Source organism: Oculina patagonica, chromosome 13, assembly GCF_052425735.1.
Source record: "Oculina patagonica isolate OP01 chromosome 13, crgOcupat, whole genome shotgun sequence".
NCBI lineage: Eukaryota > Metazoa > Cnidaria > Anthozoa > Scleractinia > Oculinidae > Oculina > Oculina patagonica.
In genome coordinates, this window is record NC_135770.1 from 20817335 (window position 1) to 20832151 (window position 14817).

The following is a 14817-nucleotide window of genomic DNA, read 5'->3' on the forward strand; positions in this document are numbered from 1 at the left end:
GTATTGGAGTAGGCTCGATTACTAGCCGAAATGAGCCCGCGCATCTCCCTGAAAAAAAGGAGAAAAAAAGACCGGGGCTCGAGAGAGGGTAGGTCAGAGTGCGATTAAAAAAAAAGAAACAAGAACCGCAATTTTGGCGCCATCTTTCACTTACTAAATATGACACTGCTACGCATGCAGTTGTTATTACTACACATTATCAGTAACTGTTTACAAATGTTTACATGGCACGGATAACTAGATGTGGTTTTGACGATAAACGACCGATGTATCCGTAACGCGAGGTGTTGTGACTGGAAAAAAAAAAAACGTTCTTCTCGACTTCTGGTCGGCTGAATGCTCCGAAATTCTCCTGGTTGAAAATGGCTCCTTCAGTTAATGATCTTGAAATGGCCTATTTCAATTGCGTACGACTTGAAACGCGGATGCCCTTTTACAGTCAATGCAGAACTGATAGGCCTTGTGCTTTCTTCCAGTATAAAACGGCCAGGGCATACTGTCGAGATCTTCCTTTTTGTTACATTGTTATTCGTTGTGAAAAGAAGACAACCATATTCAAGTGTCTACACAATGGCTGTCCAGTTCAGAGAGGAAGTGTCTGCATTTTCCGAGTAAGACTTTAATGGACTCACAAACAAGCACATCAGGAGAGAGAGCGCCAGTGGACTCCACTGAAACTAAAAAAACAAAAAACAAAACAAAACAAAAAAAACAGAAATGTCAGTTCAACTTGCCCTTCGGGGTCTTGGTTTCCCTGCTTTCGAAGCTAGCAAGGTTTTTGATTAGCCACTAACGAGACAAACATAATGCTTATGTAACAAAGTTAAAAGAACAAGAAAAGAAAGAAAAACAGTCAAAACTCTATTGGGTAGCAATAACAATACGCGTCACTACAATTCACACACGTCCTTCTTGCTAAACTCTCCAGCATTATTGTATATTAACTGCAATAACACTAAAATCCACCCCCACCCCCTCCCCCTCCCTAACCCAACATTGAGGAGTTGACAATAAAATATCACAACACAACGCAGAAACAAAACCAAAAAAAAAACCTTTCCTTTAAAATCAACTTACAAATAAAATGGTCTCGTATCCGTGACAGCTTTACTCGATTCTTCAAGTCCTAGGGGGATAAACAAACAATTTTTATCAGCAACTCGATCGGGTGCAGCGCACAACTGATGCGCCTAGTACGCAACACCAATGAAACATTTCGACCCTTGGGCACTTATACTTTGAACTAATTGTATGCCAAGTTAAAGCGGTACAAGGTAGTGCAGCCAACAGTGAACTGCCTTCATCTCGTACTGGAGAATACTCACTTTCGGCCCAAGTTCGTTTTACGCCTCGGCCTGATCAACACAAGTCCTGGTGCAAAACGTTTTTCATTCAATCCTTTTTTTCTTTCGCGTTTATTTCCATGAGAATTAAACAGGACTCCTTTTGAAACAAAGGCAAAAGGCAACTCAAATGGCTGGGTGCGTTGTTTCTTGTGTTACGTATCATGGTGTGTCCTAATGGCACTATGGTTGTCAGTCAGGATAACTTGCATAGAACACATAAATTGTACAACACATCATTTATAACACTTTACTATCTTGACAGTCAATTAATCAAAACAACCCTTATCAGTGACCAAGCCTTACCTCGTGTCTAAAGACCTCTCTACTACATGTGTCTCGTCTGGGGTTGGCGACCACAGCTCGCTTCACTCCTACAAACAGCCACCAACATCATCATAAGTAAAATAGTGTTAATAACTCACTAGAGATTCTACTTGCTTGGCTGTAACAACACACTCAGTGGTATAATATGCAAATTCCTGTCTTAACTTTGAACTTGATAAAGCAAGAATTTAATATTAATTACTACTAGCTATTTTACCTAGTGTGCTATGTGCCATAAACTTAAACTTTGCAGAGTTGGCCGCTTACAAAGGGTACAACTCTCATGCTTCTGTTATGCAACCCTCCCCCCTCCCCACTCACACCCCAGCCCCTACACCCATAAAAAAACAGCTTTGGTGTGCACACTTAACTCGGTGAATATTTGCTAGTTTTGATCACTTCATGTAATGTTGTGCAACATGAAATCAGTCTTAACCAGCCAGTCAGGCCACACGTTACAAATGGAGAATTATGCGACCAATCAGAGCACACATTCTATCTAAAGTAGTATAATTATAGTAAATCAGATCGCTTCATTATGTATGAGATATTTCATGTGTGTATGTAACATACCGTCTTTGTTCTCCACCCTTACTACACCTTCTGAGAAACATTCTGCCAATTTATCAGCCAACTCGTATTCACATGGCTTTGTAATTATTATTTCTGGAAGAAGTCTGTATGATGCCGTGGCTAAGGAGAAAGAAATGATTGTAAAATACCTTGTTGTCCTTTTTTATGAAACATCATTTTGACAGCATAAGATGCTACTAACAGCACTTGTTTTAATAACTCTTTGTTCCAATGCTGCCTTTGGAAACACACATTAATTAAAGCATTTGTTCATTTTATTATCAACTTTCACTTCGCTAACAGCCCATGCATTAAAAATAACATAACTTTATAAGGTGAGTCAGACAATTTTGAGCCTGCATATAATAAAAAACAGGAAGACCGAATGAAATCTGAGTTTTGCTACAAGGCTAGATACGCTCATTTCCACAATTGCATGATCATGTTCAAGAGTTGTACACCAACTGTACATGTGGCACTGTCACCTATTGTAGAACAGTTCGCTGAACTTACCAACAGGAGAAAACTTTGCATGATCCTTGCCTATTCCTTTGACAGCATGCATTTTAAGATCCAGTTCCTACAGAGCCAATAAATATATAACATAAGAGTTTGACAGAAAGTACATGTAGCAATCAGGTTTCAGCATCTGCAGCTTTTTTTACAATGGTACTGTGTTACAAGTTCAAGTTGCAAGACAAAATGCCTCGGGTAGCAAAGCCTTTATGCTAACTTTTATTTATGAGAAAAAAAGTAAATAAATAGACAGACAAATAAAAACAAACAAATTAACTCAAGTACTCCTCCTGTGTATGCACATTTCTTCTGTAACAGATGGACTTGCATACATACATACAAAAACATACATAAACTTTATTTAAGTGTCAGGGTGTTTAGCTAAATAGCTAATTGGAGACACTAACATAAATATGTATTTTGCAAAAAGCATGATTGTGCTAAGTTTCTATTACTCCACAATCACCATCGCAACATACCTGTCCTGGCCTTAATTTTGCAATCAGTATATCATTATGCACTGGTCTGATATCTTGTGGGCCATACTGAAATAGAATAAAACAAGGTACAGCAGCATATCAGCCAGATGTTAGTTAAGAAAAATGTCTAGATTGGAGTACATACCGGTAATACTAACGGTATCCGGTCGTTTCTAGACAAAGTCTTTTCGAGACAAGTCGTTTCGAGACAAGTCGAGGTCGATTCGAGACACAAGTAAAGTTGTTTCGAGACAAACTGAGACACATGTAAAGTCGATTCGAGACAAACTGTAATTGCTTCGATTTAGAAGTAAACCCGAGAAAAGATATGGTTCCTAAAAGAACCGTTTTATGATGCTCGTGGGCCGTCGAGGTAGGAACAGGCCTTCAGTAGTTTTCTTGCACTTCGGGTACCAGAGTCGAACTCGTTCCACAACTTGAATATCTTGGTCTGGAGGTCTCTAAATTTCTTTCATTGGATGCGCCGTAACTTCTTTTCAGATACAAGCCTGATCTGTACGGATGTGCGGCTTGCCTCGCGGTGGAGAAGGCGGATCAGCAGGTACAGAGGAAGCTGGGACTTTCCAGACGCGTGGTGATTTAATCCAAGATGCCAGCCTTCGATGTCGTTGTTGGTTCGCACGGACTTCATGTAGTTGTCAGTTGTCTTGAATCGACTTTACATGTGTCTTAGTTTGTCTCGAATCGACTTTACATGTGTCTCGAATCGACCTCGACCTGTCTCGAAACGACTTGTCTCCAAAAAAGACTTTGTCTCGAAACGACCGTAAACCATACTAACAGTGAAATAGAGTCCTGCATACTGACATGAATACTACCCCTTCTTTCCCCTCCCTTGCCAGACATTTTGCCAACAGTTGATTAATATACAGTGTAGTTACCTTTCTGGACTGACTTCCAATGGGTACCCACTTCAAGTGATCTGTAGTAACTGAAAACCACATTCATTTTTTTTTTACTTTAAATGTACTTCTTGCACAACTTGGCTTATTGCATGGGTAATACAGCAGTTTGTTGGTTTGTTAATAGGACTCTGGATTGAGAGGTAGTTCACATGATAATTATATACCGTATACCAACAAAGTGTCTTTGTGCTACTTTTCAAAGCAGGACACTTTACTATCACAGTGCCAGAAAGCAGCGGTCAAAACAAACTTGAATTCCAGCTTGCCCATGGGGCAAGTACATGTAACTCTCAAATTTTGCTTCAACAGACACTATACCCCCTTGCCCAGGTTCTCAAACGTCAAGCCCTGCTCTCTAAGCACAGGAATACAAAATAGCTACCTGCTAACTGCATAAAGTGTAAAGGCGTACGGGCACCTTCAGACCTAGGGGGCCGGAGACCTAACTGCCCGAAAAAAAAAATGACATGCGTTGAAAGCCGAATTAAGAGGCATATAAAACGGACAACAAAACATTCATTGAAATAATTGTGTACAAACTTTGCCTACTTGCTTAAGGGAAACGATAGTTCTTAATTAATTTCGTGGCATTGCCCGAAGATGTCAATGCACTGAATCATTTTTCTTCGGAATTATTTTATTTATTCACTCTAGTTAAAAAAAATTAAGGTATTTTTGGGGAGCCAATTTTACATTGTTTTTCCTCCACTTGAGAGAAATACAAAAGCGTGTGAGAAATTCAGGGGTAAATGAGTTAAAACATTTCGTCGGAAGTTTTGAGCTAGTCCTTAGAACTTACATTTGAGTCAAAAGCATTAGCTTCATCGCATTTGTAACGACTTTGTTTCAAGGTCTTACACTGGATCCACCGTGCGCAAACACTCAAGCTCTGGAAAATCCTAACTTTCTGGTCGCCCTCGCCAATTTTTCACTCACTTCAAAATGATTGAAACCGAAACAAACTGAGGGATCACGCAGAATTTGCGAGCAAAATCGAACATGATCAATGTTCGAGAGGAAACAAAAGCAGATAACTTTTGAACCACAAAGTTCGGTATATTTCCAATACTTTTTCTGTTGATGTAACTCGTTTTGAACATTCTATTTTTTTCGTAGGCTTGTTGCCCGAATTCTAACCATTTTGCCCGAAAAATTTTGGCACTGGGGGGGCTGCAATAAAACCCTTCCTCCCCCCCCCCCCACCTCGTACGCCTATGTGTAAATGTACTGGGGTGAACTGACAAATATGCTGGGTGAGGTAAGATCTGCCAGGCAAGGTCTGCCAGACCAGATAAGCATCCAACTAAGATCAACAGGGGAGCAACAATGTTCCTATTACATGAAGTCAATGGTATCAAGCTACTGAAACTGAAAGGCAGAGTAAAACTGTTGGCAGACATGGGACTCTAGCGCAGAGGCATCCTGCAAACAAAGTCAATTGTTATGGCTCACCTCACTTTAAAAACATACAAAGCAACTAACTGATGCAAGAACGGTACAACCTAACTGAATGTCACAATAGACCTGCTCCTTGCTATAACTTAAACAAAAAACGTTACCTTTAGAGTTAATAAATAATTCATCAGGATCTGTAGCATTTTTGGGCGCATTCTTGTTTTTGATGCACTTGACTTTAAGATCAAACTGTAGAGTTGTGTCATCTTTTGCCTCTTCATCTCCTTTGGTAAAAACAAACAAACAAAACAGAAAGAACACTTTATTCAACAGTGAAGTTATGGTTCACTACATGTGGAATGAGGCTGGGTGGGTGGGTGAGCTGTTGTTTAAAACAACAACAACAACCAACAAAAGAAAAACCAACCTAGTTCCCAGGGTCTCTCTCTCTCCGCCCAAGCGCTATTGGGGCCAAGGAGAGAGACCCTGGGAATGAGGTTGAAAAAAAAAAAAACTGGATCACACGACCAAGTGTAATGAGGGGGTGAATAGGAAAACGGATCGACGGATTTTGACTATATTTTGGCCTGGATTTCGGATTCAGAGCATATTTTTAAACGGATTTTCGGATCCTTCAATCGAATTTGGTCATTAAATTACAACGGATCGACGGATTTGGTCATTAAATTGTGACCGATCGGCGGATTTGCATACCCCTATTCACCCCCCTCTGTAATGTCCCCCTTCAATGTGGGAGAACATTGTTTCTTGCTCTTTTCTTAACCTTGGCAGACAAGAAATTCACTTCTAAGCCATCACAGTTCCCTCTACCTAAAATTAACACCTTTACCTTCAGACTTGAAATCAAACTCTCTGGGGTCTGTATAGATTGGGATCAGGCCAAGTCTGTGAGCTAATACCTACAGGAAACAATACAAAGAATAAAACTAATTGCATAGTTAATAGAGAGGAATGGTTATGAAGCCTGCAAACTTCAAAAGAACAAACAAACAACGATGCCAAGATATAAACACAAAGGCACGCTATAAAAGGGGTAATGCTCCGCCCTCTCTGTCACATGATCCCTGCTTCCATGGCTAAATCAAAATAATTAATATGGTGGACCACGCGAGCAAGAAGGGGAAAAGTTGTTCATCCAAAATAAAAGACGAAATCTACCTTTAGTTAGGCTCTTAAATTTGGCTAAAAAATACCCACTTTTGTGAAATAAAACCAAGAAACACCAGTGATGTTTCTTCTATAGTGCATATGTACGGTTTTAGCTTACCCACTGTACCAAATTTGAATTTAGCGCCCGTAACGGCTCCCTCCATTGGTGCTGTAGAACAGCATTCGTAGAAAAGCGCACAGATTCCTCTCGGCTGAGATGCCCCTTCTTAAGCCTTCAAAATGAATGGCTTGTGGTCTTTCTTATTGTAACATGCTCAACCCGTTGGTTAATGGTTAACAATAATGGTTAACAAACGAGTAAAAATTCATTGTGAAAGGACATCCGTTTGCTTCATGGCAAATGTTGCACCATATTAGAAAAGTCAACTTCTGTGTTGGATTGAACCGTTTTGCGTACATTGCTGGTTCTTACCTTTTAATTTTCAAGTTGATCGTCAATTCAGCTTTGATGTTGATATTTTTTCGGCTGGTTCTTTAGAGAACAATCCAAAAGGTACCTTGTTGTGCATCACGCATAGATGAATGCCATGCGAAGCTCTGGGGCAAAGTTCTTACGAGAATATCATTTGACTTGTGGACCTGGTTATCATTTTTGGACGATGGAGAGACTATCACCAGAATATTGGACTCAGTCATTCAAGCAAAACCTCAGGGTACATTATTTTGCTTGGTCTAATGAGATTCTAATGACGCGATACACTAGCAACATAATAAAAGATGGAACTTTATGTTTTGAATGTGCACTTTATTTGGCTGACATTTGCAACTCCTCATTGCTGTCTATAGTCTAAATTACATAAGCGGTGTTTCATTGCGGTGGATTTCCAGACACACGATCACTGCAAGGTACAGTAAACATAAACCACTTTGATTTCATACCGAGTATTTTATGCACAGTGTTTGTCAAATTGTTTATCTTTATAAATATGTCTGGTGGAGGCTTTAGCCGAAAAATGCTACACAATTTATACGAAGTTATACTGTTTAGGTCTTTATCCTAGTAATTTTGCTCACTCCTGAGGGTAAAATAAAAGCATTCGCTACAACTTAGCCTTAAAATTCGTATGCTACCTCAAATTTGAGGTTTAAGGTGATAGATATCTGTGGAAGATGACTTTCAACTAGGGCAGTCAAGTTGCTTACTTTGTGCCGTTTATTTGACAATTAGTAGAATTCAAATTAAAATATAGAACTGAGCAAGCTTAAATATTTAATTTCCAATTTGTTCTTAAATAATTTTATGGATATAAGAAGAACCTTTACAGGAAATCTACATATACATCCCGGGATAAATTTGTTTGTCGAGTGCTATCTCTCACGGTGACATTCTTTCACGTCCATAAGCTGGCGAGGTTGATTGATAAATGAGTACTGGGCTTCCCTGGGAAGCCCCCTTTTATAGCGTGCCTTCGTGTTTATTTTAAGCCCAGGCCAAACGAGGATGAGAGTTGATGAGAGTTCAAACTCTCACTCTCGTTTGGCATGAAACTCTCATGCACTCTCATCGACTCTCATGCGCTTTCATGCGCTCTCATCAACTTTAAACGTGTTCAAATTTTTTATGAGAGTCGATGAGAGTTTTCTCTCGTTTGGCCCGAATTGATGATAGTCGATGAGAGTTGACGAAAACTCTCATGAGAGTCAACTCTCATCAGCTCTCATCCTTGTTTGGTCCCGGCTTTACATGATGTATGTTGGAAGGTCCATGACTGTGTACGTGTACAGTATTTTGTTTTGCACTCATGACAAGTCTTGTATACCGTTGTACAATATATTTGCATGAATTATGCAACTAAAATGTTTCTAGAAAACAGCTATTGTGTTATTTGCACAGTCAAGGGTGTTTTTGGGTATGGTAATACAAAATTTGAGCCAGGGATTAAATTGTATGAATAAATATGTATAAAGGAAAACTGTGACAGACCTCATCCTGGATAATAGAGGTGTTGTTGTAAATGAAGACTTTTTCAATTGCCATTGTTGGAACCTGCATTAGAGTAAGTAACATTAGTAACATAACTATCAGATTCTGTATTAAACATTAAAATCACAGTTTTGGATGGCTCTATTCAAAATGCATGCTCCTTGCATTGTTTGCTGACTGCAACTTGAGCCTGTTGTGTTGCACACATTTCTTTACATTATCTTGTTGTAATTAATTAAGCCCATATACTAAACAAGACATCTTTGAAAGTCATGTGACAGTTTGCTCGCTAAGTAACTGCGGTGCATGATCGATTTTCAACCCAGCTAGTAGGCCTCTGCTATATCAGGGGACTCCCCACCCAATTCCTAGAAATCTTGGGACTTATTTTGAGGAAACCAGAATGCGTGTTTTGATTTGTTATGCTTGAAACCAACTCAACAGATAAAACAGAAAACCCACCTCTGCTAACAAAATTCTTCTCAATGCATTCGCAATAGAGGCATCAACACCGACCATGTCAAACTCCAGTTCTGTTTTGCCTAACTGAACTATGTCAATGCGAAATTTCTGCGACAAAATTACGAAACAAAAATAAAAACTGCTGAATCAAACATTTCATTTTCATCATCAAAACACTAGAAGTCCAGTTTTATGCTAGCAGAACGCATTTTCGGTGCAAGTCAGTTTACCTCTTCGAATTTTTCCTGACTCCACGTGTCATCATAGCCCGTGTAATTCCCGGGGAAATCTGTACTGTGTGTCTAAAGAAAAAACGAGCCTTATCAGATTTGGCATTAGCATTCAACAGTAGCTCTCTAAGGCATGATAGTGATGTTTAACTCACATTTATGACAACATGTTCTTGCAAACCAACTCTCGTTCGAATCTCTTCCACGGAAGCCATCTTGGATTTAGCCAGACCCAGTCTCTCGCAAACAAGAGGGTTGTCCGATGGAGAACGAGTAGAGGCCTGGCAACGTCTGTTAACCTTGGGCGCTTTCCATTCGACCAAAAATTCTGGTTTGAGTTTCCGGAAAATTCCAGTGGCAAATGGAACTGCATTTTCCAACTTTTCCGGTGACTGCACGGAAGGCAAAACAAAATTTGCATATGGTCAGGTAGTGCGTCTAATATGAAAATTTCTACGGTGCATTAAAATAATGCACTGTTGCCGGTTTCCTGCACATATAACTCGATATTTTGGAAAATAAAAAGCATTCCGAGCACTGAAATAAACGCCATGAATGACATCGTGGCTACAAATACAGGGACCTTTCAAAAGGCACACTACAAGCAACGAAAACGTCGCCAACCCAAAAAGTTTAATGAGCAAAACAATGGCGTAGCCTGTACGCGCGTTATAAATATTTGTACATTTCTTTGCTGCCGCCTGCAAAACAACAACGAAAAACAACCGAGTTCATCTAAATTTTTTATTTGGAGTTTCAAGAATGCTTCCTTAACATATATAGCTGCTTTTAGCTGCACAAATCGCTAAATTTTCTGCCGAAGGAACTTAGGCTGAGTGTAAGGGCCTGTTTACATGGAGGGAGGGTGCCCCGGCTAACCGAGTTACCCGGCTAGAAGGGATGAAACATAGCCCGCCTTTACATGCAGAATTCACAGCCCTTCTACCCGAGATGAGACAGCGTCATTGAAGCGTGTCACGGCGTGGGAAGACATTGTAGCTCCAAATGATTGAAGAAAAATATGACTTTTTACTGAATAATCAAGGCTTTTCGTCTTCAAACCTATTTTAATTTGATGTGCAAGTTCTCAGAAATTTACTGCGTTCATTTTTGGCGAAATTCAATCGAAATTCAACAGTATTTGGCTGTCAAATTGAAATTAAATTTGTTGTGTCGTGAATTAGGATAATCATTCCCACGAAAATTTCGAATTAATTAGCTGTTGCTCAAAGAAATATTTTCCAGCCAACCGATAAAAGTCATAAAACTAATTTTGATCAAATAGCACTGTTTGGGTCCAGAATTATACATTTTATGCCATTTACTTCAAATTTAGTTCAAAAACACGCGCGAAAACTTATCCCGGCAAGCCGGGATAGCTCGGTCATAACCGTTTACATGACAAAAAGCTGTCCCGCCGAGAAGGGTGCCCCGGGCAAGTAGACCGAGTGCCCCGGCAAGGCGGGTTACCCTTCTAGCATGTAAAGGCTTCAATACGTTTTCTTAAGAAACGTATGAAAAGTTGGCTCGCCCAGGGTAGCTCGGTTAGCCGGGTAACTCGGTTAGCCGGGGCACCCGCCTTCCATGTAAACAGGCCCTAAAATGGTAGCTTTTTCCAAAATTTCCGGAAAAGAGGACAACCTCGCAAGGTAGACCCAAATTTTCGAAAACAATTTCCGGGAACTTTCAGTTCCATTTGATTTTGCTTCTGGAATTTCCGGGGTTTTCGGTTGAATGGTTCGCATTTCGGAAAGTCAACACTTTCCGGATTTTCTGGAAACTTTCCCAGGAAATTTCTGTACCTTTCGTCCTTGTTCCGAAATTACCGGATTTTTTGGTCGAATGGAAAGCGCCCCTTGTCAACGAGAAAATTTCGAAAATTCTCGAGTGATTTCATCCAACGTTTAGATTTTTGAAAAAAAAAAAAGAATTACAATGTCGGATTTTGTGAATTTTGATTTCAAAATTTTGTGAAGTAACATGAAAACCAAGAATACTCGCTTATATGCTTATACGTTACGTACACCTACCATATTTATGGTCCACGAGCGTATATATATATGAGCTCATATACTGGCATGGCTCGGCCCGTAAACCAATCAGAACTTAGATATTGCAATATACCCCTACTTTTAAATACTGTAATGCATACAGCTATTCTCTTTGGGGACAATTCCTCTGTAATCAGCTTAGTCGGAATATTAATTCCCCTCACTATATTTGTGCGGTCCCCTTGAAAAACAGATCACCATTTTAAGATATAAGCGCTGTTTTTTTTAAAGCAACAACCCATCGTGCACGATTTTGATCGTGTTTTTTTTTCTGTTCATGTCGCTTATTAATTAATGATCGCGGCCTTCGTCTTTTTTAAGTTTTTGATCAGTGCACGTCCTTGTTTTCTGTGGCATCGACTATGTTCACACAAAAACTGGAACGCTGGAGGCGAGAACTTCAGGATCATTATCTCTCTCAAAAAATTGGTTTAACTTTTCATCAGATCCGTGATTTCTTACCTAGAATTCTTTCCATCCTTCGCCTTCTTGTCTGCCTTTAAGTATCGTTACTTCGAACTCGTTTTGTGATCCAAACAGACCCCTCAAATATTTTACCTTCTTGACTCAACAGCGACTCGATAAAATTAATAGAATGCAACTCTAAACCATGTGAACTAACACTTGATTGAGATCTAAGTTGAAAATAATCAGCAAGCCTTATAACAAACGAGCTACATGTTTGTCTGTTTGTACCCCGTGTAAAATTACAAAACAATTCATGACGGTAAAAAAATATACACTGGTTACAAAGGAAACTAGCTAACAAACGATATGTTTTTGGACTAAATTTGAATTTGTCAGAGCAATAACGATCGAGATCTGAAATTGAAACGTGCGGCGTGGAACTTTCGAAGTCAGTTAACAGTATTTTTCGACAGGGCAATAAGGGTGATATTAAATATCCACTATTCGCTGTTTTCACCGTTCCCATAATACACCTTGTATTCCCCCAAAATTTTTTGCATAAGCATTGTTTTTTCAATTTCTCTTGGGATATACTGATGACGTATAAATCGTCCCCAGAGAAATTAAAAACAATGCTTATGCACAAATTTTAGGGGTAAACAAAGTGTATTATGGGATCGTGAAAAAAGCGAATTTTGCCAGAACTTACCGAAAACGAAAAAAGGGCTTGTCTCCCTAAATTTACCCGTCCTTCTTTCACCTATTTCGCACCCACCTGGACATAAGTCACTTAATACACATGTACCGAAAAAGATGTCGACTGGTACACTTACTAATAACTCTTAGCGCACGCACATAGAGGTTTTAAAAACTTCAAAACTTATGCATGAACAATTTTGTCAGTATAGCGACGAATTTAGCAAAACATGGCTGAGTTCTATGTGCTATATTGGCTGTGTAAGGTTTCCAAGGTAATATGGTAACATTACAGTCACCATCTTACTTCTTACTGAGTATTACGATTTTTGGAGCGCCGGGTGTTATATTTCAAAAACTATGTGTTTAAGCCTAGCAAAAAAAAAAAAAACAAATGTTCTCGTCCGGATTTCTATAAAAAAAAAGAGAGCGTGCGGGTGCCTTTTTTTGTTATCATTTATTTATTGTTTTGGTTGCATCCCTTACCTGTTTTGTTCGAATAACGATGTTTGTTCCTCCATCGACAAATTTCCCAGAAGCGAACTTGCAAAAAAAATCCTGAAAGGTAATTGACTTGTCCAATACGAACATATATAGCGTACCAAGGCTTTAAAATTTTGGCTTGAGTTCGTATAAAAACGTAGACTGAAAAGCCATGTCTTACAGAATTTTCAACTACGTACAAAGTTAAAGTAATGCTTGTTGGTTTTTGTTCGTTCCAACTTTTTCAATAAAAAATAATAAAAAAGAGAGGCGGCCCAAAAAAATGAAGCGGGCGGGGAAGAGAAACATTTGTATTTTTTTACTTGGCCTTACGTTCATCGAGACGCATTGAAAAGTTGTGGTTTCCGCTGACCCAAGCCTCTCCGAGACCACGCGCCTAACTTCCCGCATTACATGATAGGTTGCACTAAAAATAATGTTCACTTCCTCAGTAACATTTTCAATTATTAACATCATTCAGTTTCTAAAATCGTGTTTCTTTTTTCGTGCCCATAAAAGGAGAGGAAAGGTCTTCAAACACCTCTAAAGGTGTCTCGATACAGTTTTTTTGGGACTATACCCAACACTATCAATTGACCGTTTCGCAGTCTTCCCAGACTCTGATTGATGTAAAAAATTTATACCAGGTATTGGTATTAGATTGACTTTTGAAACAACATATATTTAAGAGAAATCGATATTTTCATGGCAACGATAAACAAAATACCACAATATCAGAAAAACTTGATTTCACATAAAAAGCTTATTCTATTATCTTAAAAAATTGTGAAAATACACAAGAATAACAAAAAAAAAATTATCTGTTTGACTTCGAATAAATCGCAAAAATATTTCAAATCGTACTTTTTGCATGACTAAAGTAAATTTACCAAGACAAAAACAATGCGTTGACGCATCAGCTTCAAAATACGCCAAAATGATTTGATTTTGTTTATCGCGATTCCGAGAATTAAAGGGACGTCTGTGTCACGACTGAAATAAGTTTATTTTATTAAGTTTTGCCAAATACTCGCCATGAAACTTGATGTTTGCAAAGAAATTACTTCTAACCATAGCTTCACTGCAACCAGACTGTGTCTCCCGAGCGTTATAATTTAAAGTTACAAGCAAACAAGATTAACTTTGAAAACTGTTCAGCCCAACAATATTTCAAAAACCCCCGGCGTATCGCAATCTGTTTCAATTTTCGTCGCCTTTGGCCATCCGTACCTTCTTTTGTATTTGTTGTGTTATTGAAATGTTTCTGCACTGTTTTAAAGGGCCTGATTACATGGCGAATTTCAGCCCGGTTTGCCGGGCTGAGATTTCAGCTCGGCTTCCAAAATAAATCTTCTTAAAAACACGTCTGCGATTACATGAAGAAAATTTCATCCCGGGCCGAATGACAGCCCGGGGTGAAATTTCCAGCCCGGTTTTTGAAGCCGGGTCGGAAGTTTCAGCCCGGGCAAACGGGCTGAAAAACCTCATGTAATCGCGTTTTCAATTTCAGCCCGGGCTGAAATATAGCCTAGGGATGCGAAGTGGTGGTTTTCAAAGAACAAAAATGGTGGCCAAGATAATTATTCAGTTTTAAAAGTGTTCAACCCGGGCTGAAATTCTCCATGTAAAAGCCACCGAGATGGAATTTCAGCCCGGAAATTCGCCATGTAATCAGGCGCTTAAGAGGTTATTTTTATGTTTTAACGAATTTGATGGTCATTTTTCATGCCTAAATTTAACTAAAATCCGTGAAACATGCAGCCCCTTTATGTTAGTCCGGAAAAAAGGGGTATCGAGACACCTTTTAAAGCAC

At 39.2% G+C, this 14817-nt stretch overlaps 2 protein-coding genes across 3 annotated transcripts in view; both read right to left on the bottom strand.

Moving 5' to 3' along the window:
• The window catches only part of LOC144634244 (uncharacterized), a 132154-nt gene that overhangs the window by 43452 nt on the left and 73885 nt on the right, over positions 1–14817 (bottom strand). The gene's annotated exons all lie outside the window — the stretch shown is intronic.
• Positions 84–9613, bottom strand: LOC144634409 (DNA-directed RNA polymerases I and III subunit RPAC1-like). 2 transcript variants are annotated; one of them, XM_078493358.1, is made up of 13 exons: positions 9522–9613; positions 9367–9438; positions 9137–9244; positions 8675–8737; positions 6410–6479; positions 5724–5840; positions 4141–4190; positions 3239–3304; positions 2757–2823; positions 2244–2363; positions 1650–1717; positions 1078–1126; positions 84–677 (listed from the first exon to the last, which is right to left on the bottom strand). In XM_078493358.1, exons 1-13 carry the CDS (start codon positions 9579–9581, stop codon positions 556–558), a joined length of 1032 nt encoding a protein of 343 aa, XP_078349484.1. In that variant the 5' UTR covers positions 9582–9613; the 3' UTR covers positions 84–555. The 2 variants fall into 2 exon arrangements, with proteins under 2 accessions (XP_078349484.1, XP_078349483.1); XM_078493357.1 differs by having other exon boundaries at positions 5724–5843.